General features: G+C 49.2%; 1 protein-coding gene across 3 annotated transcripts; it reads right to left on the bottom strand.

The window, feature by feature from the left end:
* Positions 1 to 57: 57 nt before the first annotated feature.
* Positions 58 to 27,649, bottom strand: ADGRG3 (adhesion G protein-coupled receptor G3). Of its 3 annotated transcripts, none has more exons than XM_019455807.2 (13): positions 27,396 to 27,649; positions 22,687 to 22,846; positions 10,574 to 10,709; positions 8,880 to 9,026; positions 7,888 to 8,022; positions 7,309 to 7,348; positions 7,050 to 7,150; positions 6,804 to 6,916; positions 5,446 to 5,661; positions 4,474 to 4,754; positions 4,185 to 4,278; positions 2,612 to 2,895; positions 58 to 978 (listed from the first exon to the last, which is right to left on the bottom strand). In XM_019455807.2, the coding sequence occupies exons 1-13, from the start codon at positions 27,454 to 27,456 to the stop codon at positions 866 to 868; spliced, it is 1,881 nt and encodes a 626-aa protein (XP_019311352.2). In that variant the 5' UTR covers positions 27,457 to 27,649; the 3' UTR covers positions 58 to 865. The 3 variants fall into 3 exon arrangements, with proteins under 3 accessions (XP_019311352.2, XP_019311353.2, XP_019311354.2); XM_019455808.2 differs by having other exon boundaries at positions 59 to 978; positions 5,446 to 5,631; positions 27,396 to 27,648; XM_019455809.2 differs by lacking the exon at positions 5,446 to 5,661 and having other exon boundaries at positions 63 to 978; positions 27,396 to 27,642.

Below are 27,649 nucleotides of genomic sequence, written 5' to 3'. Positions count from 1 at the left end.
TCAGACAACAGATATTTATTTGGGGCCTGAAACGTGCCAGGCTCGGGCTGGGCTGAACCGGTGAATGAGGCTGATGGACCTGCTTGATAGGAGCTCAGGTTCTGGGGGCAATGCCTGCCCTCTCTCTGCTCAGCCCAGCCCTCTCCCCTGCCCTGCCCCTCGGCCCTCAGGTATGCGGAGCTCTGGACCATCTGCCTTCCACCCCACTATGACAGCAGATCAGAGGTCAGGCCACACGTGTGGCAGTCAGGGTGGGGAGGGGAGCCTGCTTATGGTATCACACCCACTATTGAGTAAGTGGCATTCTCTGAAATTCAGTGTCCCCAGACAGCTGGAGGGTGGGCGGTCCCTGGTGGCAGGGGCTCCTCTGCATAGATAGACCCAAACCTCTAGTGCACAACTGTCCCAGTGCCTGAGGACAGGCAGCCAGAGGGTGGTGTTGTGAGAGGGCAGTGGTAAGAGGGAGGAAGAGGAGAGGCCGGGACTCCTTCAAGGGGCAATTCTGATAACAGAGTCCCCTGTGACTACAACCAGAGGTGGCCAATGGCAGAGATAAGCTGTTTTGCTCTATAGGCAGGAGGTGCAGGTACAGGTACAGGTGAGGGCACTGCTCTATGCTGGCAGCGGTCTTCAGACTCTCGCAATCCTGGATTTGTGGACTCTAGGACCCATAGAAGTATCTGGATGGAACCACTGAGTCCAGGTGGCCCAAACTGGCCCCCAACACCTCCCTTCCCCAGCCACATTGTACAAACATAGAAACTGAAGGCCAGAAGGAGGCAAGGAGCAGCCTGAGTTCACACAGGGAGTCAGAGCTGAGTCCACAATGTGCGGCTGGCTCCCAGCCTGACCCCACGGAGGCCCCCTATTCTTGAGACGCGGTGTGGACCTGGTCAATTCTGGCGGTGCCAGAAGAGGAGGACACGGCAGTCCGGCTGGGGAAGTAGAGCACGGCGAACCAGCAGAAGATGAAGACACCTGTCAGGAAGGAGAAGGACTGGATGAGCTTGGGGTCGGACCGGCAGGGCGCTGGGCAGCCTGGCTGGCGGCCGTCCGGAGGAGAAATCTCTCCACTGCAAAAGCTCAAGAACGTATGGAAAAATCAGGCAAAAATGAAGCCAACCCCTGAAAGAGAACCAAATGGAAATCTTGGAAATGAAAAACGGAGGCCATGAAATCACATATGCATACATCTATCACAGAAAAGAAAGAGCAGGATAAAGGCATTTTCAGACATACAGAACAGCCACCATTATAGTGACCTTCCTCTACCCCCCTCCACGAAGGATGATTACAGGATGCACCCCAGCAGGAAGAAGGGGGAAGGTGGGAGCGATTGGAAGTGTAGCAAGTACAGAAATTGATAGAAAAGTTAAAACTGTGTGTGTGCTTAAAAGGAATTTACACCGCAAGTTTTAACCACGATAAACTATTGAGAAGCGTTCCAGGGCAGCTGAAGTGTAGGGACTGTTGCGTTTGGGAGGAAGAGAGATGGACTGAGACCCACACACTCAGCTGAGACAACTCGGTAGGGCAAAGCGTTCAGGCGTAAATATTAAGAGCGACCTCCAGAAGAATAATGATATAATCTAGTTTCAAGGTGTGTGCCTCCCCAGCCCCAGATGTTCCAGATGCGGGCTCCTGTTTCTTCCCCCGGGATCGTCTCAGAGAGCCTGCTGTTGCTGACAGAGTCCGCACAGACCGAAGGCCTACTGTGTCCCCCACAAGTACTGTCTCAGGTACTCATTATGAAGTCTGGTGAGATGCCTGGGTGGCTCGGTCAGTTAAGCGTCTGACTTTGGCTCAGGTCATGATCTCACGGTTCATGGGTTCGAGCCCTGAGTTGGGCTCTGTGCTGTCAGCTCAGAGCCTGCTTGGGATTCTCTCTCTCTCCTCTCTGCACGTCCCCTGTACTCTCTCGCTCTTTGTCTCAAAAATAAACACATTAATTATTTACCAAGCTGTGTGTATGGCACAGTGTGAGGAGCGAAGAGGATGGGGGGACCGTCACCCACACCCTGGGCGCCTTCTCCTCTGCTGGGAAATCAGAGGGAGGACGAGGTGGGGAGCAAGGAGCACACCTACCCATCGTTTCCTCCGCTAATCACTTCCTTCTGCCAGCACAACTCCTTACAGACTGTCCATGTCATGTGGCCATCACATCACGTGACCCTGCCCTACAGGTCACAGCTGACTGGACCAAGATGGCTCAATCTGATCCTTGACTCTCCTAAAAACACGGACCGGACTGAATCAGAGCACCCTCCCTAGACAGAGGTCACGGAGGGTGGAAGAAGCCGTCTGCGAGCCTGGGTAGGAAGGGACAGAAGGGACAGAGGACAGAAGGGACAGACAGAAGGTGAGAGACTACACGCAGCTCCAGAGAAAAAGATGGAGGCGGTATCTGCTTTGGTTTGGGTGGCTTTTCCTGACTCTGGTACCCGTTCCCACGAGGCCGGTCAGCCTGCCCGTCCTGGGGTCCTTGGGAGAGCCCTTGACTTGAGCCAGCCTGAGTGGAATCCTGTTTCTCGCCGTCTGCCTCCTCCCCGTGCCCCCAAAGCACCCCCTGCATGTGAGGCAACCCGCCACCGCCCTGGCCCGGAAGCCTCACCTTGCAGGGAGTTGAACAGCGCGAAGACATAGATGGTGGATCGGCCCAGGGGCGTGAGGATGGCCAGCCACCAGGTCACACCCACCAGGCTCGAGAGGCCCAGCACGGTGAGCACTCCCTTCCAGTTCGGTCCCTGCTCCTTGCCTGCTGTGGCAGTCGACAGAGTGAAGATCTTCCAGGCCACCAGGCCCAGGACCACAGCGCTGAAGAGGCAGGTGATAAGGAAGTAGCCATGGACGGTGACGTAGAGGGCAGAGACAGCGGTCTTCTCACGGAACCAGCACCTGGAGGCAGTAGACGGCCCCTGGGGTCGGAGAGGTGGCCCTGTCCAGCAAGCCCCACGCAGTCTTCCCTAACTGACCTTCTGTGCTCAAGAAGACTCCTTCCCCCACTGCTACCCGCCAACGCCCTATTCTCCTGGGAAGGGGCTGTCAAAAGGCTCCTGTCTGCCATCTCTTTAGGCCAGTGAGGGCAGGGGCACCTGGGTGGCTCAGCCGGTGGAGCGTCCAACTTCGGCTCAGGTCGTGATCTCGCGGTTTGTGGGTTTGAGCCCCATAGTGGGTGCTGACAGTTCAGAGCCCGGAACCTGCTTCAGATTCTGTGTCTCCCTCTCTCTCTGTCCCTCTCTCAAAAATAAACATTAAAAAAATAATAAAAATAAAATTCTTCCTAGACCAGCGAGTGCAAAGGGGCAAATTTAGGCCCAAAGACAAGTTTCATTTGCCCCACATCATGTTGTTAAACAATTGAATTAACAACCACCCTTTAAAAAGTGGGAGGCTTGGCGTAAGCATCCAGATTTCTGCTTCTCTTGTAAAACGACACCCAGCAGCTCTGTGGATGCCCTCCAGAGGGACGATAGATGGGTGTGTGACTGCCAGTCTACCCCAGTCTCCCCCTGGGCCACCGCGTGCGCTTATGTTACCTCTCCAGCCCCTGTGGCCCCTGCATTTGAGGTCCTGGGAACAAGACCAAGGCCCCACCAGCCTCTCTTAGCACAGAGCCATGGCCCCGGGGAAGGCACTCTGGGGGAGGCTCAGCTCAGCCCCGTGCAACACGCACTGCAGGGCAAAGGGTGTGAAAGAGTATGCTCATCACACCTCATTGTACAGATGAGGAGACTGAGGCCCTGGGAGGGGCCAGGCTAGGCCACACAGCAATTCAGAGGCAGAGTCCAGAGAGAACCAGGGCTGTCACCAGTGTTGGGCAGGTTGTGTCCTGCACAAGGGCAGCTGGCTGAGGGGGCAGGTGGGGCTGAGCCCCTGGCATGACAGGTTGGCAGAGCACCTTTTTAAATTTGCCCAAAGGTACCATATGCGCCGGTGGTGGCCCAGGCTAGAGCAAGGCATCCTGCCTCAGCTCGCTTTCCTCCATTTCAGACCCCCTGTCTCATTGAGCTTTCTCCATCCAGTCCTCAGTTTACCACTCCAGGCCATGAGCTAGCTGGAGGATCCTTTGCCTTGACTTACTCAGTCTCTCTTCCCAGGATTCCCTCCTCTCCCCACATCCCTCTGGCCCAGATATGTGCAGCCAGGGACCTGATGTCACCCCTGCTCCCACAGCCACCACTCACAGCTCCAGCGTGGCCATGTTCTTCTTGTCGCGGATGGCATAGTGGCCATAGCTGTTGGCGCTCCCAGTGCCAATGACGATTAGGGCAGGCAGGCCTGTGCACAACAGGAGGGGCTGCGGCATTGCTGGGCTCCCTTGGCCTGTCCTCCTCCCAAATCCCCTCCAGCGGCCCATCCCCCAGGTCCTGAGCCTGTACAACAGAGGGAGCCCCCTCTCTGCCCTAGGCGGCTCTCCCTCCTGTCCCCCTCCCAGGGCCAGCCATGCTCACTGCCTGTCTGAGCTGCACCTACCCCAGCCCACGAGGCTCAGCTTCAGGAAATAGTGCCCAAAGTAGGTGTTGAAGACCTTGATGACGAGCAGGTAGAGGTGGAAGGCTTCCAGGCCCATCCAGGTAAAGGTACAGAGTAGGAAATAGTGGAAGATGGCCCCCCGGGCCCAGCAGGTGGCATCTGACCTTTCACGGCCATGCCCCACATTGATGAAGAAGGCTAGATTCAGGAGAAACAAGCTAATGCTCAGGGCCACATGGACCTTGGGGGCATCTTCTGACTTGAACCGCTGCCGGTAGAACCTGGGGTGAGAAGGGCCAATGAGAGGCTGCAAGAGGACGCGGCTCCCATGGGGCACCACGGCCTCTCCATTCCACCTCCTCTGTTCCGCCCCTGCCAGCAGCTGGAGTGTGGATGCTGTCCGGTTCAGGTGCAGAAGCCATCTCATGGCCCTCAGGGTCCCGTGGGGTCCGGATCCTGCTGGCCTCATCCCTTGACTCAATGCTCTGGTCAAACTGCATTCCTTGCAATTCCCTGAGCGCATTCTGCTTTTCCACACCTCCCGGACTTTGCCCCTGCTCTTCCCTCTGCTCTCAATGCCTTTCCCTACTCTTCCTTCAAAACTTCCCTGGGCCTTTCCTTCTGAGGAAGCTGTCTCTGACTGCCACTTATTCCAGGCTGATTTGGAAGTTTCCTGCAGCTCACTGTAGCCACCCCCCTCCTCTCTGGCTGTGACCTCGGGCTAGCACAGTAGGCCGGAGCCAGCCTTGCGTGCATTTGGTTGAGTGAGTAGATGGACTGCGGGACTGGGCACGGGTGCAGGAGGCTGGGACGTAGTAGGGAGAATGAAGCCCGGAGAGGGCCGGAGGCTCACTCCCTGTCCGTGGAGTTCACACTCTGAATTCCTAGCAAACAGATCCCCAGGGCTCTCACTGGAGGGATGAGAGCCCAGGGCTGCCTGGACAGGAGCATGAGGCATAATGTGCATCTCACCTGAGACGCCAGGGCCCACCCTCGAGAGTTGGTGACGATTCCTTCTGGAGCTCCAAGCCGGGCTCACAGGGTACAGCGGCGCAGCCAGCTGGCAGGTCATGCTCAGCTTGTTGGGGATGGGGGCTGTGTCCCAGGCGGGGGCTTGGTTGGGGACAGGGGTGGCACCGCTCACACTCATGGCTTGCTCTGAGACGGAGGGAGTGGGGCTGCTGGGGGCTGCAGCCCAGGCCCGCACGGTGACAGAGGCAGAGAGGCACGTGGAAAAGGGCAGTCAGAGGGCCCCAGACTGAGTCAGGAGACCCCAGGGCTGCTCCAGGTCAGTCATGGGTGGGGAGGCTGGGGTCCAGGGCAGGCTGGGGCATGTGGCTGCTCCCACAGGCTCCTTCAAGCCGACAGTTCCTGTGGGTCCCTCGGCCATGGCCTGGACCCAGAGAACCTGAGCACAGGCCAGTGATCTCTGCCTGTCCGGCACCCACTCCTCCTTCTGGAACGGGTTTCCCTGAGGAACCCCCTTTCCCGCTCTCAGCCCTGCAGTTTGGCTGAGGTAGACCCTTTGTTAGTTCAAATAAAAGCAGGCACATGACCTGGCTTGGCCAATCAGTGTAACCCACCCCTTGACCACAGTGACCTGTTCCATCATGGGCAAATGGTTCAGCTTAGAGCAAAACTCAACTCTGGTATACACGGGATAAAATTGCATAGAAATACACACACATACACACATACACACACACACACACACGTGCACAGAGGAAGGAATGCATGTAAAAAATTGTGGAAACTGTATTCTAGTTAGTAGCACCGTACCAATGCCAATTTCCTGGTTTGGGTATTAATACTACAGTTATATAAAATGTTATCACTGGAAAAAAACTGTGGGACTCTATGTAGTATATTTGCAACTTCCTGTCAGTCTATAACAATTTCAAAATAAAATGTTAAAAGAAAAAGGCTTTAATTCTGGAACTTCGTTTAGAAAATTCACTGCTTAGGCAGACAAGCCTGGGACTCCCTGAGTGTGAAGAAGCTGCTTGACAAGGCTGACAAAGGAGAGAGCAAAGTTGGGAGAAGCAGAGGGAGAGCAAGTCTTTTGAGCCCCTGGACCCAACCATGCCTGAAGGCTGCCTTACAGGAACCACATATTCCCCATTATATTTGAGTGACTTTGAGTTCCTGCCACTTTCAACTGAAATAACTCTGACACATTTCAACCCCCAACCCCATTTTACAGATGAGGAAACTAGGGTTTGGAGAGGATATCTATAATGCTGCACAAGCAGTGTACTTTCTAGCCTGCACCTCTCCTGCCTTTCAGGACAAGAGGGAGACATGGGGTGGGGAGGAGGGGGGTCACCCACCTCAGGGCAGCATACAGGACAACAGTGAAGGCCAGGAAGATCATCGAGGCTCCACAGCCAGCCTGGGAAATGCGAATGAGGGCCTGCACCGTGGCCCGGTCCAAGATCGGCCTCTGTGGGCAACACCCCCGGAACCGGAACCGCATCAGTCAGAGGCCAGGCCCCACACATCCCAAAGCCCCTGGCCCCTGCCAGGCAGCCTCGGTGCCTCCAGAACTGCTGGGATCAGGGCGGGTGGGCTGTTACCAGCAGCAAAGCGAAGAAGGTCAGGTGGTCACAGCGACAGACAGTCCTCTTGGCGCTGAGCTCTGTGGAGCAGCCTGTGGAAGACCAGTCTCCTGTTGACCCTGGAGAGGAAGGGAGGGGAACATAGGAGAGTGTATGGGAATATGGGGGAGTGGCGGGGACCTGAGAGGAGGGGAGGGGAACAGAGAGGAAGGAAGGGCCCTGCCGGTGGCATTCTGCCCCCCACCTCGCCAAGGGAGCCCGCACTCTCCCTGCCTACCTTTAGTCACATCCCAGAATACACAGCTGAAGGTCATGTTCTGAAACCAGAGAATGGACATCAGGGTGGAGGCACGGGGCGGTTGGGAGAGGAGAGAGGGCCGAGGAGAGTGTGGGGAGAGGAGGGGAGAGGACGGCATGCCCCCCCGCCCCCCGCTGAGTGTGCATTGGGTAGAAAGCAAGGCTCACCCCGTGGGTCACACAGGACCACGGACTGCACCATTTAGAGTGCCGTGGACCAGCGCGTGAGAGGCGCGGGGCTGTGAGTGGGAGGGTTGCATGTCTGTGTGCATGTGCCTTTGAGGGAGCATGTATGTGGGTGGCATGCTGGTGGGTTTGCCAGGCCCTATGTGCACGCCCAAAAGCACGAGTGCGAGGGGACCTGGGGGTCAAATGGACATTCGTGTGCAGGTGGCATGTGTCCCTGGGCACAGCCGTGTGTATGGTCTTTGCGGCTTCTGCCGGGTGGCTGTGGAAGGATGGGAGGTGCAGAGTCCTATGCATGTCTGCCTGTGTGCTTGTGGGTGACCACCCGCCTGTCTGCCCCTTAGTAGCTGCCAGGCCCGGACTGGGGGCTCACAGAGGGTGGGCGCTGGTGGGAGAAGGTGATCTCCAAAGGCTCAGCCAGCCTGCTGACAGATATATTGCCCAAACTCAAGCCCACCACGCGGTTGTTCAACACGCTGCTGCTGTCCTCCAGGCTGAGCTCGGGGCCCTGTGGAGGGAGATGGGGAGCTGGGCTTAGGAAGGGGCTGTCCCAACCAAACTCTGTGGGGGTTCCTGGGAACACCCAGGACCCATCACCCTTGCCTAGAGAGTAAAGTCTGTGGCTAGGGGACCAGGGGACCGAGGGATCATGGGCGACTTTCCTCCTGCTGCTCCCTGTAGTCCCCTGCCCAGGCTGGACCCCAGTGAGCCCAACACCCCAGGCCAAACGGTCACAAAGCCATGCGGCCAACAGCTCTCCATTGCTGGCCCCAGGGCTCCTCTGCCCACTTAGGTGGAGAAGCGTAGGGCTAGAAGAAAGACCAGCTGTCCCACTGGAGGGCAGTGGGTGCCTACGGGGGGTGAGCACCGGCCCATAGGAACACTCATTGTGCACTGTGTCTACACGTGAGTGGATTACACACCTCTGGACAGGCATGCCTGGTACACATTTGCAAGAACCTGGGTACCCTCGCTTGTGTGGACACGGTCACACAGGAGCACACGCGATTACATACACACCAGGAATCTGAAAGAATATGTGCATCTGTACATCCACAAGGACACACAAGGGGACATGAATGCTTGGGATACACGTACAGGTCCAACCAAGGACACTGGTGCGTGGGGTCCAAACATCTGAGTGTGTGTGACCAGTGCGAGTTTGCAGTGCACAGACTCCGAGGACAGAAGTCTGGGATGACCTTGGGCTGCTTTAGAAACGTTCTCCGGAGGCTCATCACCTCCTCCATCCCCATTGGGACCCACAGCAAAGACCCGAGAGAGGGCAAGCTGGGGCACAGGTCCCTGGTGAACTGAGCACTGACCCACTGAGCTGCCCTGAGCCTCCATCAGGCCTCTCCTCACCTTAAAGAGATTCCCTGGACCGATGTCCAGGAGTGTGATGGCCAGCCGGACCACCGAACTGCTGTCCTGCAGGGATTCAAAGAGACTCCGGGGCAGCCGGACTCTGTCGGGGGGCTCATGCTCCTTCTCTGTCACTGGCCTTGGAACCTGTAGCCACAGACCCCGCAGCTCCCGTCTTTCCCCCAGGGTTCCAACACACCCGTCTTGCCATTCCCCTAGTTGGGAGGGGAAACTGAGGCATTGGGTGGAGGGGTGGTGCCCGAGGGCATCACTCTGAGAGGCAGGACACCTGGAGGCACACTGCAAGCTCTGCTCTGCCCAGACTGTGAGCCCCTGGACAAGCCCCAGCCTCACGGACCCTCAGTTTTCCCAATATGGAGAATGGAGCTAACAAGTTGCCTGTGTGGCCACTCGTCAGGGTCAGACCCAAAGAAGTCGGTGAAGTTCAGTTTACAAGTGTGAAGGAGGGTCGGCCAGCTTCCTGCCAGCCCTTGTAATTATGTAGGGCTTTATGGTGATGGTGTCTGGCTTCTGAAGCAGGAATAACTGGAAAGAATAAAGTCCCCCAGAAAGGGAGACCACGAGAGCAGAGGCAGAGAATACAAAACACATAGAATGTGATTTCCCCCCTGCCTGACAACATATTTGGTAAAAGCTGAGAATGGTTAAAATACTAAATTTCATTGGTAATTTGTTCATTCTCTGACCTCACTGGTCCACTGGGCTGCAGCCGGGTCCCAACTGGTCCTGCCTCAAAAGCACCCCGTGGACACTGGAACAGGAGGAGCTAAGGGTAGGAGGCGAGAGCCCCACCTTTGTCCTTCCCATCTGGACCCTTGTCAAAGAACATGGGGGTGATCTCTGGGGCCAGCGGGTGCCCCCAAGCAGAGGGCTCAGCTGCTTGGGTCACATAAATAAAGGGTTGGGAAAGGTCTTCTCTTTCATCGCTCCTTTTCCAGACAGGCCTAGAAGTACCCTGATGATAGCCAACTTGTCTGCCGCCTGAACATCATCCTCAGCTTCCCTCCTTAAGGGAGTGAAGTCCCTGCACCCAGGACTCCCTGTGCATTATCTCACTTGCTCCCCCCATAACCTTGAAAGTGGGCACTACTGTCACCGTTTTACAGATTGGGGAAACCAAAGCTCAGAAAATTTCGGTCGTGAGCTCAGTATCACATTAGCTGGTAAAGGGCAGCGCCGGGATTTGAATCCAGACCAGTGTAAATCTAGAGTCTGCCTGTGGGGCCCTTTGCAGTATGGTGAGGTGCGCCTTTACCTGGTTTCAAATGTGTTCCCTGGGAGGGAGGGCAGAAGGGAACCTCTGACCTTGGAGGAGCCTTAGTGCTCATCTTACAGATGAGGGCTCCGGGGCCCAGAGACAGGAAGGGGTTTCCTGGAAGACACCTAGGGAGGGGGTGGGGAGCCCAGGACTGGAACCCAGATGCCCTGACTCTCAATTTGATGATCTTCCCTATGCGTCTTTCTCCACCCTGGGTAATCTGTCACCAGGATCCACTCATCCCTAGCACCCATTAGCACCCATTAGCAAAGAGGCAGAGCACTACCAAATGGGACAGGCGAGGGATTTAGTTTGGTGGGCACCAAGCACAGACCAGTAGTCTCTCAGAATTCTGAAAAATACGTCTGAGGGAAATGGAGCCAGAAACAGCCAACAGGGACAGGGACCTCTTCACCTGGGAAGGCGTCAGAGAGAAGAGCAGGTCTTCTGAGATGTTGGTGCTGACACTCTGGACAACAGCCTTCAAAAAAGACGTATTCACTATCCCCATCTGATTCTCCACCAGATGGAACTCGTATTTCAGCCAGTATCTGCAAAGGGCCGGGAATCAGGGAGAATAGATAGAGTCTTGCAGGCTGGGATTACGCACTCACCTGGTCCCCAGCCTGGATGACGAGGAAGCCACCATCAGGTTCCTGGGGGAGGAGGGATGACCCAGAATATCAAAGAAAAGACCCTGGGATCACGGCAGGAGAAGCAGGGTGTCGTGAGAGCAAGCCAGGCTCGTTCTGGGAGATTCCGGCCAGTAGTCCCTCTGAATAGTTTATGTGTTTGTCTTTTTTGGTAACAATATATACGTAACGTAAAGTTTACCATTTTAACCGTTTTAAAGTACACGATTCAGCGGCATTAAATACATTCACAGTGTTGTGTGACCACCATCGCTATCTAACTTTGGAACATTCTCATCCCTCCAGAAGGAAACTCTCTACCCATGAAGCAGCCATCCTTTCCCTCTTCCCTCAGCCCCTTGCAAACACTAATCTATGAATTTGCCTATTCTAGAAGTTTCTTATAAATGGAATTGTATATCTGGTCTTTGTGTCTGGCTTCTTTCATTTAGCCTGTTCTTAAGGTTCATACATGTTGTATAAGCATGTGCAAGTATTCCATTCCTTGTTATGGATGAATAAAACGGCCATTCTATAAATATACCACATTTTCTATATACACTTATCCATTGATGGACATTTGGCTTGTTTCCACTTTTTGCCTATGATACCCAGGGCTGCTTGTATTCAAGTACAAGCTTTTGCTTAAGGACTTGTTTGGAATTCTTTGGGGGTATATACCTAGGAGTGGAATTGCTGGGTCATATGGTAGTTCTGTGTTTAACTTCTCGAGGAAGTGGCAAACTGCTCTCCACAGCTGTACCAGTTGACATTTTCACACCAACGCTCGAGGGCTCCGTTTCTCCACATCCTTGCCAACGCTTGACATTTTCATTTTATGTTCGTTTGTTTGCAATGATAGCCATCCCAGTAAGTGTGAAGTAGTATCTCATTGTGGTTTTAATTTGCATTCCCCTAATGACTAATGATGGTGAGCATCTTTTCATGTACTTAGTGGCCTTTGTATATCTTCCTTATGTAATCCTCTGAGTATTTCAAACAGTAGGATGTAATTGCGTGGCATGAGTGCCAACTCACATTTATTGAGCGCTGCCTACATACTGGGAATTCGCCCTCTAAAGGCTGAACTGTATGGGAAATGGCTTATGGGCACTGAACCAGTGTTAGAAGTACAGAGAACACAAAAGTTAATTGCCATTTATTTTATCACAGACCCTTTGCCATCAGCTAAAAGCAACCCCCATCCCCCGCATCCCCCCCTACTCTCCATGGTACTGAAAGATCCCCGTGACCAGAGTTCCTTTTCCTAAGCTGGGTTCCTGAGATGTGCTGCCTACCTTTCCTTAGCAACTCTGAATACGTGAGGGCTGAGGTAGCGATGGGAGAGAAGGGGATACAGCCAGATACAACCAGATCAAGGCTGTTGGAAAGGAGTAGCTAAGGAGAGCCTGCCAGGGTGACAAAAGGGAGGCTTTATATTGCACACTATAGAGAGTAACCCATGCAAATATGTGCAAATGTGTTTAGGTGGGGCAGGCAATTAGAACACCATCCAGCTAGAAACAGTGGGGTGAGGTTGTCGAAATCTACTGATTGAGCTACACTGAGTCTAGTTTTTTATTTACCCTTTAAAATTTTAAACAAAAAATATTGTGATTTTCATGGTTACCAAATAAAATAAATTCAATATTTTTTGTGCACTTAATTGTATCTCTCTTTCTATGTGTGTGTGTGTATGTGTGTGTGTGTTTAAAAATCTTTGACCTCACAAAACAACCCAATTCACTTAAAAAAATATTTTTAATGTTTATTTATTTTTGAGAGAGAGACAGAGAGACAGAGTGTGAGCAAGGGAGGGGCAGAGAGAGAGGGAGACACAGAACTCGAAGCAGGCTCCAGGCTCTGAGCTGTCAGCACAGAGCCCGACGTGGGGCTCAAACTCACAAACTGAGATCATGACCTGAGCCAAAGTTGGATGCTTAATCAACTGAGCCACCCAGGTCCCCTGCTCCCAATTCACTTTCTTAAGGGAAGATTTCCTGATCTAGTTTCCAGAGCACTTTTAAAAATTGTTTTAGGGGCGCCTGGGTGGCGCAGTCGGTTAAGCGTCCGACTTCAGCCAGGTCATGATCTCGCGGTCCGTGAGTTCGAGCCCCGCATCAGGCTCTGGGCTGATGGCTCGGAGCCTGGAGCCTGTTTCCGATTCTGTGTCTCCCTCTCTCTCTGCCCCTCCCCCGTTCATGCTCTGTCTCTCTCTGTCCCAAAAATAAATAAAAATTGTTTTAGTTGTGAAATGTAACATAGAGTCAAAAAGTCTAACGCATATATGTAAGGTTGTAATTTTTAATTACAAAGTTGATACCCATTTAAACATCATATTCTTTGTCTGCTATTAACATAGCTAGTCGGATATCTTTGGTTCACGTTTGCATGATACGTGTTTTCCCACATTGTGCCTGTTTTTACATTGTTAAGTGGTGGGAGTTTCAACAGCTTGCCTTTTATTAACCTCCCTAGGAGGGGATATCTCGATGTTCTCCAGACCTCTGAATACCTAGGAAATTCCCTGAAGGGAGGGGCCCCTGAACTCTTGTGGGGTTTATTTCCCATGTTCTAGTTCACTTGCATCTTCCTAAGGCATCTTAACTACTTGCCACTTTCTGCTCATCAGATCCAATCAACATGATGTTGTCCATAAAGCAGACCAGAGTGATGCTGTATAGAAGGTCAGGATTAATACGGTCTCTGTGAACTATATGACAGAGATCAAGAGAACTGACATAGCCCTGAGGAAACTGTGCAGTATACTGTTGGCTTTGCCAGGTAGAAGTAAACTGCTTCCAGTAGCCCTTGAAAATTAGTATGGAAAAAAGTGCATTGGCCATGGAGTAGCTACATATCAACTTCCAAGGGAGGTGTGTTGATTTGTTTGAGTAAACGTACTCATCTGGGACAGGAGCTGCAATTGGACAGCAGCTGCTGGTGGTGACCACCCGATTAGTGTAAGACAGTCCAGAGTCATTCTCCAACACCCACCTGACTTATGGTGAGGTAAATGGAGTTATGGGAGCCATCACCACCCCTGCATCTTTCAAGTCTTTCCTGGTGACATGAATCTCTGCAGTTCTCCCCAGGGAGGTAGTTTGGTTTCTGGCTTACTATCTTGGTTGGGAGAAGACATTCCAAAAGCTTCCATTTAGCCCATCAATGGAATGCCCTTCCAAAAACAATTCAATGGAGAAAGAATTCTTTTCAACAAATAGTGCTGTAACCATTAGACATCTAAATGCAAAAATTAATAATAACTAATAATAATATAAAGTTAGACATTTACCTCACCCTGTGCACAAAAAAATTAACTCCAAATGCATAACCTAATTATAAGAGCTAAAACCATATACACTTGTAGAAGACAACTTAGAAAAATCTGTAGCTAGATGAACATCTCTTTGATACGATATCAAACACACACACACACACACACACACACACATTTAAATTTGACTTCCTCGGGGCACCTGGGTGGCTCAGTCAGTTGAGCGTCTGAATTCAGCTCAGGTCATATCTCATGGTTTGTGAGTTCGAGCCTCGCGTCAGGCTCTGTGCTGACAGCTCAGAGCATTGAAGCCTGCTTCAGATTCTGTCTCCTTCTCTCTCTGCCCCTCCCCACTTGTGCTCTGTCTCTCTGTCTCTCAAAAATAAGTAAATGTAAAAAAAATTTTTAATTTGACTTCCTCAAAATTAAATGTTTTTGATTTTCAAAAGACATCGTTAAGAAACAAAAAGACAAGACATACACTGGGAGAAAATATTTGTAAATCATACATCTGATAAAGGACTTGCATCCAGAATATAGAAAGGATTCTTAAAACTCAATAGTGAGAAGATAAAACCCAATTTAAAAGAAGAGGGAAAGGTGGGCAGGTCAACAGTGGGCAGAGAAGTAGGGGGACCCGGAGTTCTCTTGTCCCTCAAACGCAGCAGTATTGAGGCTAGAGGATTTGGAATTCCAAGAGTCTGGGCTGAAGAGTGACAGAAACGTCTCTAGGGGCCCACGGGGACAACTTGGCGGGCCATAGGTGCATGATTCTGAACTGGGAGAGATAAGACAAGTGGTGTAGGAATGGAGGGCAGGGATCCCCTTCTGTGCAGAGACAAAAGGAAGAGAAAGATAGGCTGTGGAAGTGTGGGATTGTATTTGGACAAGAGAAAAACTACGGACCGGGGATCGGAAAAAAACAGAAAAAGATCCAATTTCTAATTTTGGGGTTTTCCCCAGACTGGGGCCAGCTGCCCAGTTCACATGCCTGCGGGGAGGGGAACCAGCCCTGGGCTCAGTAGCCAGCTCAGAGGCGCAGTCTGCGGTCGGTCGGAGAAAGCAATCCCCTCCCTGGAGGGCAGTGGGAAGAAGGCAAAGAGCTGTTCCAAGGACAAAAGACCCTGCTTGCACCCACCAGCCAGAGACCCTTTGCCGGCTGGGCGGAGTGGCACTATCCTGGAACCAGGGCGTGCGGGGCGGGATCCTTTAAGACATTGGGGTTTGCATCCCAGCATCTGGGAGGAATGGGAGACTGTGGAGTGGAACCAATGGGCCTGCTCACGTTTGCACAGCACTGTGAGGACGGCCTGAACAGAGTGGTTTGGGTCACCCAGTCCGGGGAGGAGAGACTGGGGTGTCACCATTTTTCTTCCCATCACCAACAAAGTGGGGCTTCAGGAACAGACAGGGGGCTGGCAGTGGAGGCAGGACCTGCCTGCACCAAACCACACCCCTCCATGCCTGGTAACTGTGTATCTACCAGAGCAAGACTGACACTGACCTCCCCCGGCGGCCCCTCCTCCAGACCAGCACAGCCACCGGTTCCAAGGCACCATCAGATATCAGTCCAGTGGTTTTGCATCTTCTGACTTAATTCTTGGTCAATTCTTATTACATATATATATTTTTTTCTTTTCGTCTTCTTATTTCTTCCCTTCTCTAGTCTGGTTACTCTGGCCGTTGGTTTGTTTAAGCAGATGTAATTAATCTATTTGTTTTAAACCTCTTCTGTACCTCCTTCTTCTTTATTCTCCTCTCTCTCTCTCTCTCTCTCTCTCTCTCTGGATTAAGTTGTATAGTTACTCTCCCTGGTCAATTTTCTTTTTTTTTTCCCCACCCCTGTCATTTCTCTCTTTGTATGGGATAAGGCTTCTTCTGCAACCACCACCCCCGTTTTTTAAAATTTTTTTTCCAGGGTTACTTCAATGAACAAATCAAAACACGCCTGATGGAAGGTCAAAACCACCACTATGAGTAGAGAGATAAAGCAACCAGAGTCACAACAACAGACAGCACACAACACACTCCAAAAACACCTCCTGAAGGGCCAGGCCCTGGACGGCATATGACCCCTTTTTAATATAGTAGTGCTCACAGGTGCAGGACACATAACAAGCTATTAAAACACGTAAAGACAGAAAACTAGCCAAAATGATGAAATGGAAGAGTTCTCCTCAAAAGAAATTCCAGGAAGAAATGATAGCTAAGGAATTGCTCAAAACAGACATAAACAATATATCTGATCAAGAATTTAGAATAATAGTCATAAGATTAATCGCTGGGCTTGAAAAAAGCATAGAAGACAGCAGAAAATCTATTGCTGCAGAGATCAAGAAACTAAGAAATAGTCACAACGAATGAAGAAATGATGTAAATGAGGTGCAAAATAAACTAGATGCAGTGACAGCAAGGATGGAAGAGGCAGAGGAGAGAGTAAGTGAAATAGAAGATAAAATTATGGAAAATGATGAAGCCAAGAAAAGAGAAAAAAACATACTGGACCACAAGGAGAGAATTAGAGAACTAAGTGACTCAATGAAATGGAATAATATCCCTATCATAGGAGTTAAAGTAGAAGAAGAGAGAGAGAAAGGGGCAGAAGGTGTACTTGAACAAATTATAGCTGAGAACTTCCCTAATCTGGAAAAGGAAGCAGACATCCAAATCCAGGAGGCAGAGAGAACTCCCTTCAGATTCAACAAGAATAGGTCTTCTCTATGGCATATCATAGTGAAACTGGCAAAATACAAAGATAAAGAGAGAATTCTGAAAGCAGCTAGGAACAAATGGGCCTTAACCTACCAGGATAAACACATAAGGGTAGTAGCAGACCTGTCCACTGAAACTTGGCAGGCCAGAGGGAGTGGCAGGAAATATTCAATGTGCTGAATAGGAAAGATATGCAGCCAAGAATCCTTTATCCAGCAGCCTGTCATTCAGAATAGAAGGAGATAAAGGCTTTCCCAGACAAACAAAAGCTGAAGGAGTTCTTTACCGCTAAACCAGCCCTGCAAGAGATCCTAAGGGGGACTCTGTGAGTGGAGTGCTGCAAAGACTACAAAGGACCAGAGACATCACCACAAGCATGAAACCTACAGATAACCCAAAGACACTAAATCCAGATCTTTCGATAGTAGCTCTGAATGTAAATGGACTAAATGCTCCAATCAAAAGACATAGGGTATCAGAATGGATAAAAAAAAAAAAAGATCCATCTATATGCTGTCGACAAGAGACCCATTTTAGACCTGAGGACACCTGCAGATTAAATGTGAGGGGCTGGAGAACCATCTATCATGCTACTGGAAGTCAAAAGAAAGATGGAGTAGTCATACTTATATCAGACCAACTAGATTTTAAACTAAAGGCTGTAACAAGAGACGAAGAAGGGCATTATATCAGAATTATGGGGTCTATCCATCAAGAAGAGCTAACAATTATAAATGTTTATGCCCCCAATTGAAAGAACACAAATATATAAATCAATTAATCACAAACATAAGCACTCTTATTGCTAAGAATACAGTAATTGCAGGAGACTTTAATGCTCCACTTATAGCAATGGACAGATTATCTAGGCAGAAAATCAATAAAGAAACAATGGCTTTGAATGATACACTGGACCAGAGAAACTTGACAGGTATATTAAGAACTTTTCATCCAAAAGCAGCAGAATACACATTCTTCTCAAGTACACATGGAACATTCTCCAAGATAGATCACATACTGGGTCACAAAACAGCCTTCAATAAGTATAAAAGAATTGAGATCATACCATGCATATTTTCAGATCACAATGCTATGAAACTTGAAATCAACCACAAGAAAAGGTTTGGAAAACGTCCAAATGCATTGAGGTTAAAGAACGTCCTACTAAAGAATAAATGCGAATTAAAGAAGAAATTTAAAAATATATGGAAGCAAATGAAAATGAAACCATGACAGTCCAAACCCTCTGGGATGCAGCAAAGACAGTCCTAAGAGGAAAATACATTGTAATCCAGGCCTATCTGAAGAAACAAGAAAAATCCCAAATACAAAATCTAACAGCACACCTAAAGGAACTAGAAGCAGAACAACAAAGAAACCTCAAGCCCAGCAGAAGAAGAGAAATAATAAAGATCAGAGCAGAAATAAACAATATAGAATCCAGGGGCATCTGGGTGGCTCAGTCAGTTAAGCGTCCGACTTTGGCTCAGGTCATGATCTCACGGCTTATGGATTTGAGCCCAGAGTCAGGCTCTGTGCTGACAGCTCAGAGCCTGGAGCCTGCTTTGGATTCTGTGTCTCCCCCTCTTTCTGCCCCTTCCCAGCTCGTGCTCTGTCTCTCTCTCTCTCTCTCTCTCTCAAAAATAAATAAATGTTAAAAAAATTTTTTTAAAGAAATTGAAGAAGACAAAGAAATGGAAAAACATTCCATGCTCATGGATTTGAAGAAGAAATATTGTTAAAATGTGAATACTACCCAAAGCAGTTTATACATTCAGTGCAATCCCAATCAAAATTGCACATGCATTCTTCTCAAAGCTGGAACAAACAATCCTAAAATTTGTATGGAACCACAAAAGACCCCGAGTAGCCAAAGTAATGTTGAAAAAGAAAACCAAAACTGGAGACATCACAATTCTGGACTTTAGCCTCTACTACAAAGCTGTAATCCTCAAGATAGTATGGTATTGGCATGAAAACAGACACATAGACAAATGGAGTAGAATGGAGAACCCAGAATTGGACCCACAAATGTATGGCCAATAATCTTTGAAAAAGCAGGAAAGAGTATCCAATGGAAAAAAATCTCTTTAGCAAATGGTGCTGGGAGAACTGGGCAACAACATGCAGAAGAGTGAAACTGGACCACTTTCTTACTATACACAAAAATAAACTCAAAATGAATGCAAGACCTAAATGTGAGACAGGAAACCATCAAAATCCTAGAGGAGAAAATGGGCAACAACCTCTTTGACCTCAACTGCAGCAATTTCTTGCTTGACACATCTCCAAAGCCAAGGGAAATAAAAGCAAAAATGAACTATTGGGACCTCATCAAGATAAAAACTTCTGCACTGCAAAGGAAACAATCAACAAAACTAAAAGGCAATGGATGGAATAGAAGATATTTGCAAACGACATATCAGATAAAGGGTTAGTATCCAAAATCTATAAAGAACTTATCAAACTCACACCCAAAAAATAATCAAGTGAAGAAAAGACATGAATAGACACTTTTCCAAAGAAGACATCCAGATGGCCAACAGACACATGAAAAGATGCTCAACATCACTCATCATCAGGGAAATGCAAATCAAAGCCACACTGAGATACCACCTTACACCAGTCAGAGTGGCTAAAATGAATAAATCAGGAAACAACAGATACTGGCAAGGATGTGGAGAAATGGGAACCCTCTTGCACCGCTGGTGGGAATGCAAACTGGTGCAGCTGCTCTGGATACAGTATGGAGGTTCCTCAAAAAATTAAAAATAGAACTACTCTATGACCCAGCAATAGCGCTGCTAGGAATTTACCCAAGGGATACAGGAGTGCTGATGCATAGGGGCACTTGTACCCCAATGTTTATAGCAGCACTTTCAACAATAGTCAAGTTATGGGAGGAGCCCAAATGTCAACTGATGAATGGATTAAGATGATGTGGTTTATGTATACAATGGAATACTACTTGGCAATGAGAAAGAATGAAATCTTGCCATTTGCAACAATGTGGATGGAACTGGGGGGTATTATGCCGAGTGAAATAAGTCAGTCAGAGAAAGACAGATATCACATGTTTTCACTCATATGTGAAATTTGAGAAACTTGACAGAAGACCATGGGGGAAGGGAAGGGGGAAAATAGTTTCAGAGAGGGAGGCAAACCATAAAAGACCCTTAAATACAGAGAAAAAACTGAGGGTTGATTGGGGGGGGTGGGGAGAGGGGAAAATGGGTGATGGGCATTGAGGGGGGCACTTGTTGGGATGAGCACTGGGTGTTGTATGTAAGCGATGAATCATGAGAATCTACCTCAAAACCAAGAGCGCACTGTATACACTGTATGTTAGCCAACTTGACAATAAATTATATTAAAAAAATTTTTTTAATGAAAGATGAGGGAAATATTTGAATAATCATTTCACCAAAGAAAAGATGCAAATGGCTAATACGCACATGAAAAGATGTTCAACATCATTGGTCATTAGTGAAACACAAATTAAAACCACAGTGAAATACCACTCACACTTACTGGATTTGCAACTGACAAGGTTGCAAAGATTTTTAGACCCGCAGTCCTTTTGTTGATGGAAAAGCAAAGGATACACTTTGAGGAATAGTCAGGCAGTCTTTAAAAAGCTGAACATATACTTACCAGATCTCCCTGCAATTCTGTTCCTAGGTATTTACCCAAAAGAAATGAAAACATATGTCTACAAAGATTTGAATTCAAACGTTCATGGCAGCATTATTCATAATCACCAAACTGGAAATAATTCAAATGTCCATCAACTGATGAATGGATAAACAAAATGTAGTATGTCCACACAAGGGAATATTACTCAGTAATAAAAAAAGAACTATTGATACATGCTAATATATGAATATAACTCAAAACCATGGTAAGTGAAGGAAGCAAGATTTAAAAGACAGCATATTGTATGAGTCCCTTATGGAAAATATCCAGAAAAGGCAAATATATAGGGTAGAAAGCAGATCAGTGGTTGGCTGTGGCTGGGTATATGAGCAGGGATTGTCTGCAAACAGGTACGAGGGTACTTTTGGGGCTGATGCAAGTGTTATTAAAATGATCATAATAATGGTTCCACACACTGCATAATATACCATAAATTATTGAACTGTACCCTAACAATGTATAGATTGGATGGTACATAAATTATACCTTAGTAAAGCTATCAAAATGAATAAAAAGAAATGAGATACCACTATATCCTTTCCAGAACGGCTAAACTTAAAATGACTGGTAATACCAAACATTGCAAAGGTGTGGGATAACTGGAATGCCCACACATTACTGGTGGGAATGTAAACTGATATGGCCACCACGGAAAATTATGGCAACGCTTACTAAAATTCATCATACCTTTGACATCGATTCCCTTCTAGGTATTTACTCAAGAGAAATGAGTGTATATGTTCATGAAAAGACATGTACGAAAATGTTGATGGCAAGATCTATTTTAAAAATTCATGGCAGTGTTATTCATAACAGGCCCTATTATGGACAAAATGTTTGTGCCCTCTCCCTAAATTCCTATGTTGAAATGAGTTGATGGCCGGACCCACTTCAGAGGGTTGTGATGATAAAGGAGGTAACTTGGTTAACTGATGACTTGGGAACAGAATCCACATCTTCTGATCCCAGAGCCCCTGCTTTTTCCAAAGTGTTTATCCCCATCATAGAAGAGCACAGACAGGAGAGCACAAGCTATCCCTGAATAGCCTCCCAGAGCTAAGAAGCTACTGAAGCAGGTGCCGGTGGGAATGGGAGTGTTTTCAGGCCCCTGAAATGACATAGTTCAATCAGATTGCCATCTTAACACCGAGCCTGAGAACACAGGCTTTTCACTCATTTTTTTTTTCAGCAAGCATGAATTGAGTGCCAGCTATGAGGTTGTCCTGCATATCTTAGAAGAATTCAGTTATAGCCAGCTTTGATTGGAGGGGAGAGAGGCAAAAATTTTTAGAGATGATTCTTAGAGATGTATTCTAAACCCCTTCTCCCTCGACCCACTCTCTCTAATTTTTTGGCCTTATCAGTCTCTTGGTCTTACTGGTTCTGCGTCATACAGTGTTTCTAATTCATCCCTCCTTTCCAGGTGCACAGAGCCAATTGGTGCTGCTGGTGGTGATTTAGCACCTACCCAGGTGATTCACTCCTACGCAGACACTGTGATTGCATCCTGGTCCAAGTCTCTTCCTGCACCACCACCCTTGTATCCTTCCCTGAAACCTGAGTGATCTTTCTAAAGTGCGAAATTGACTATGCTTTTCTTCTGTTTAAAAATCTGTCCTTGCTCTGCCTCCTCCCACATTAGTACGACTTACAAGACCCTTCACACTTTGGTCCCTGCTTATATTTCTAGTCTCTCCCCTACCCAGCCCACCTCCCCATTGTTGCCTGCATCCCCAGAATGTCACTCTTTCACATTTCAAAGCAGTGTGGTTCTCCCCCCCAACACTCCTGAAGTTCTGCTGCCTGTATCCCCTAACATTGCTTGGGTCCGATTAGAAAACTCCCATGGAGTCTTCAAAGCCTTTTCCTGAGTTGCCTCCTCCGTGAAGCCTTGGCAGTCTTCCTTTGGGCTAAGCCGGCACCTTGTCCACCCTTTTGTCTGACCACACTCTAGAGTCATCATCATTTGGGCCCCTGTCTGACCCTCCACAATGGTAGGAACAGGGGCTGATTCGTCCCTGCATCCCCTGGATCAGAAAGGTCTCAGTGAGTAGATTGGAGGGAATGTGGGTGTCAACGGGGTGGGAAGGTGAGAGGGCAGCCTCACTTTCTGGAGCCGTGGGGGCTGATAGCTCTGTCTCTTCCTAACAGCCTCCCTGCCACCCTTGAAGGAGCCCCAGATCCCTGCTCTAGTTCAGAGGGCCCCCTTACCTCTGTAAGTTTTTCAGGTCGCAGGGTTCATTCCCTGACTGCCTGCATTTTGTGAAGCAGCCAGCTGTGTTCTCCAGGTAGAAGGACTCATAGTTGCCCTCATTGATGAGCCCCAGGCAGACGTTTCTCGGTTGCTCCAGGATCTCAGAATTTTCCATACCTGAAGGAGGGATGCAGAAGGTGGGAAGGGTCTGGGTAGGGAGGCAGCAAGGGCGAGAGGTAGAGGGTAAGATGCTCAGGCCCCAGGGTCTGGTCACGTGGGCTGAAATTCCAGCTCCAACCATCTACACTAACTAAGCGCACTTGAGCTGGGCTCAGTTTCCCAAGCAAAAGGAGCTACTACCCCTGACCTCACAGGGCCGGTGGGATGCTTTGGGGGAAAGTGTGTACAAAGGGCTTGGCACATGGCTCCTATTACCCTTTACCACCTCCTCCAGGGAGCCTGCTGGGCTTTCCACAGTTGTTCCATATCAGACATTCCAAAGCCCTTGCAATTGTGGCCTAGTGGTATAACCCTTGGGCATATTCTGTCTCAGTTTGCCTTATTCCCCCACGTTCTCATTACAACCCTCACAGGCTACCTCCTGGGGTAGGGGAAGAACACAGCAAACTGAGGGCCCCTGGGGCACAGTGACTTGAGTGAGGTCACCAGCTAGCTGGGGGGCAGCTCCGGGACGACAGACCAGCTTCCGTGACTTCTCGCTCAGTTCCCCTTTCACCTGGCACGGGGCATGGAATGGAAGCTCTGAGTCATTTACTCGCCGTGTGACCTCAGGGACACTTAAACTGTTATGTTTCCACTTAAACTCTCTGAGGCTCCATCTTCTCATCAGCTAAATGGGGCTAATAGTACCTTCCTTGTGAGTTTGGGGGAGGAGTAGAGTTCAAACACATGAAGGGTATCGCTCATCGTAGATGTACAGAGAGTCAGTATTCCTTATTCCAGGAGGTGAGAATTTCATTGTAAAACCGACTATTTATGTATTTGTGTATTTATGCTGGGTGTATGTATATGTATACATAGTTACCTGTCTCTCAACAAAGTTAATACACGGACAGAGGTTTGTTTTCTTTTTTTAAAAAAACCGTACAGGGCACCTAGGCAGCTCAGTCGGTTTAGCGTCCAACTTCAGCTACGGTCATGAGCTCACGGTCCGTGAGTTCGAGCCCTGCTCCAGGGTCTGTGCTGACAGGTCAGAGCCTGGAGCCTGCTTCAGATTCTGCGTCTCCCTCTCTCTCTGCCCCTCCCCCTCTCATGCCCTGTACCTCTCTCTCTCTCTCTCAAAAATAAATAAACATTAACAAAAATTTAAATAAAAAATACATTAAACTGTACACAAGGACATAAAATGAAAAGTAAAACTCCCTGCAGTTCCCAGCTCACACTCCAGAGTTCACGACCCTTTGCAATTTACTGCACAACCTTGCAGAAATTTCCTATGTGTAGGCGAGTGTTGTGATATAAATCATTTTAAAATGTACGCGACTGGGATCGCTCAGCAATATATGTTGAAGAGCTTTCCACGTCGGCACCTGCCGATCGTGTCTTTCTGTGGACACTTGAACACTGTTCCTTCCGTGAGGTGGGTCTTGTGACCCTTGTTCAACCGCTCCTCTGTTGGCCGGCTTTTAAGGTTGTCGCTCTTTTTTTTTTTTTTTTCCTGTTTTGAACAACACTGCTTACCTCTTTGTCAGCTTGTGTTAAGAATTCATAGAAAACATTGCTATCATAGGAATCTCTGGGTCAAAATGTTGAGCTTTTAAAAATTGGTAGGTGTTACCAAATTTCCTTCTAAAGGGGAAGCACCTATTTCTACCTGCAGCAAACGGAGTGGCTATGGACCCACATGTTCCTAACCCTAGACTTCCCCAAACCTGCAAGCCTTTGCCAACCTGAGGAGTAAAATTATATTTTTGTTTTAACTTAAGAAGGAGTCGGAGCATCTATTTGTATGTTTTTTCCTGTGAACTGCATTGTTTTATCCGTTGTCCATTTGTGGGGGTGTCTTGACAACCTGTGCACCTTGGCCTTTCCGATGGGCACACCAGGAACGGTTAAGGGGGGGCTACCTCTAGGACGTGCGGTGCTAAGGGTGAGGTGGGTGGGGCGACACTTACTTTTCATTACTTGTACCCTTCTCTGGTGTGTGGGCTCTTTTTCAAGAAATCACACACAACATGACTTTCACAATAAAAGAAACAAGCTAATTTTTAAGATAGAGACACAGATAATGGCAGATCAAAGTTAGAGTAATGTAGGGCTTTAAAAATTACATTTTAGGGGCACCTGGGTGGCTCAGTCGGTTAAACATCCGACACTCCGTTTCAGGTCAGGTCATGAGCTCCCGGTTCATGAGTTCGAGCCCCGCGTCGGGCTCTGCACTGGCGGCACGGAGTCTGCTTGGGATTCTCTCTCTCTCTCTCTCTCTCTCTCTCTCTCTCTCTCTCTCTCTCTCCTTCTCTCTCTGACCCCCCCCCCCCGACTTGCGCCATCTCTCTCTCTCAAAATAAATAAATAAACTTTAAAAAATTACATTTTAGAGTGGATTTCATAATAATCAGATCTATGATGACAGTGTTTTAAGTAACCTATAAAGAAACTTTAACTTTCTGTTAGATTGTAAAAATAGTCATGACACCGTTTAATGGGAAGAAGCAAATGCTCAATGAGCATGTGTATAATATGATCTACATTTGCTTTTTAAATAAAGGAGGAAGAGAGAAAGAAAAGAGGGAAAAAGAGAGAGGGGGAGAGAGAGGAGAGGGAAAGGGAGTGGGGGTGCCATTCTCTATGTAATCCTAGCCTTCTTTGTGCCTGAGGAGTCCCAAATGGGTGCTGGGCACAGGTGGCACCCCGGCGGGTGTTAACATAGCCGCCTTCCTGCCTGCCTCAAAATGTTAGCACAGTCGTGTATGTGAAGCTTTTCGCGAGGGCAGATAAGATGATTAAATATCTTCTTGTGTGAATATTTTTTGAAGACACTGGAAGCATTTAGTCCAGACAGAGACAGCCTGAACCAGGCCCATGTGAGATGATGACAGTCCCCACCTCAAGACCTACACTACACTTCCCCATCCTGATCTGCCCCAGGAGCTGGCCTCCAGGAACACCTCAATCCATGGTCAAGTGGGAAGCAGGCCGGAAGTCAGAGGGCGGTTTTTGCCCCTCCCTACAGCTCAGCATCAGGAGACTGCTTTTCTCTGCCACAGCCCAGCCTCGTTGGCTCAGGGCCTGGCCCTGCGAAGAAGTCACTATCAGTGTTTATCGAATGAATCAATCAAGGAGCAGACAATGTTGAGTAACCCATAAATATCCACAAAAGAAGGAGACTTACTTTTACATATAAACATATAAATCTCTCAGGCCTCCTCATACTATTCAAATGGCTGACGCTTTGCCCAAACAGGAGCTCCCACATCGACCAAAGAATAAACCCAGTCACTGTGGTGAGCCTCGAAGCCCCAACCAGCGTAGTTACCGCTCTTGTGAAGGGCCCGGGGTCCTTATGGTGCCCGCTGAGACCGGACAATAGCCACCACTGGTTATCGTAGTGGCCGGGGAGGGGGTCAATCTGTGAAGCGTTCTGCCTGACAGCTTGTTCTGCCAGGAGGACAACATCATCATTCCCCCCCTTTTTTGAGTCGACTGAACTTTGCACTTTGCCGAATCTCCCAACATTGAAGAGAAAAAGGTTCTTTGAAGCCCAAAGAGCTTGACCCCATGTGACTCCATGACCCCATGAAAGCCACATGACCTCGTGTTGCACAGACACGTAAGGGGACCGGCATGCAGACCACTCACTGAGTCAAGAGCAAAACAGGAGAATGGGGCGTCTGGGTGGCTCAGTCGATTAAGCGTCCAACTCTTGATTTCTGCTCAGGCCATGATCTCACTCTTGTGGGATTGTGCCCCTGCCTCAGGCTCTGTGCTCTCAGCATGGAGCCTGCTTGGCACTCTCTCTCTCCTCTCTCTCTGCCTCTCCCTCTCTTCCTCTCAAAATAAACTTCAAAAACTTGTAAAATAACAACACTAAAGAACAAAACAGGAGGAGCACACAGGGCATGAGTTGGGAGCACCCCTTCTGCCTGAGAGGGTCACTGCAGACATCACAGGGCACCAAGGAGGGTGAGAGCTGGCCAGGTGGGCCAGGTGTGGGCTCAGATTTCCCGGGAGAGAGTACAGCAAGGGCAAGACCTGGGGTCCTCAAACTGCTCTGGAGAACCACCACGTATGCAAGGCTGATAGCGGGTGAGGGGCGGGAAGCCTTGTTCCCGGCTTGGCTCACCGGAGACTAGGAGGCCATTGCCGGGTCAGGGAGAGGAGAGCTGGCGGGGGCAGGGGGAGCCATGGGGGAGCTCAGTGCAAGCGCCACCTGGTCTCAGCCTCCAGAGCGTCCTGTCCCCTCCCCCGGGAGCTCAGAGGCCAGCTGGATATGAGCGTGCGCAGGGCCCAGTTGTGTCCCAGAGCCAGGCCCGCCAGGAAGCCACAGCCCAGAGTAGGGGAGGGAGGAGAGCACCTGAGACCCAGCGCTGACTCGAGTTCATCATGACGACGTCTAACTCAGGATGAGGTGAGAGAAGATGCAGAGGCTGGCAGAATGGTCTCCTTGGACACACATGCTCAAGACACCCCGACTGTTCCCCCTCCCCGGCCCCTATCCCTCGGTGTCCCGGGCTCGGGAAGAGGGAATGAGGAACCAGCCGCTCACCTGAGGCCCAGAGCAGGAGGAGCAGGAGAAACAGGACCCTCAGGGCTCTGGATGTCACCATCCTTGGTCAGCCTTGTCCGCACTGGCCGGAGCCCGGTGTCTATGTGTCCCTCTGTCCCCAGGCTCTGCTGTGTGGCCTGCCTCCACCCCCTCCCCCCACGCAGCGTCACGGCTTCCTGTGGCCTCTTTCTCAGCCTTCCTGCTCCATGGCACCATCGGTTGGGTTGTGAAAGGTGAGCGTGGGGAACTGGCCA

The sequence above is a fragment of the Panthera pardus genome, unplaced genomic scaffold (genome assembly GCF_024362965.1).
Source record: "Panthera pardus isolate Hobbes unplaced genomic scaffold, ASM2436296v1 HiC_scaffold_18, whole genome shotgun sequence".
Lineage (NCBI taxonomy): Eukaryota > Metazoa > Chordata > Mammalia > Carnivora > Felidae > Panthera > Panthera pardus.
Note: the sequence above shows the minus strand (reverse complement) of the source record. Positions and strands in the feature narration are given on the sequence as shown.

Bases quoted from the DNA above. Each gene is read 5' to 3' on its own strand.
- ADGRG3 (XM_019455807.2), bottom strand. From the start codon at position 27,456: ATGGTGACATCCAGAGCCCTGAGGGTCCTGTTTCTCCTGCTCCTCCTG. The intron at 22,847-27,395 runs GTGAGCGGCTGG...TCCCTCCTTCAG, and splicing joins CCTCCTGCTCTGGGCCTCAG to GTATGGAAAATTCTGAGATC. The intron at 979-2,611 runs GTGAGGCTTCCG...CCTTCCTGACAG, and splicing joins GCTGTTCAACTCCCTGCAAG to GTGTCTTCATCTTCTGCTGG.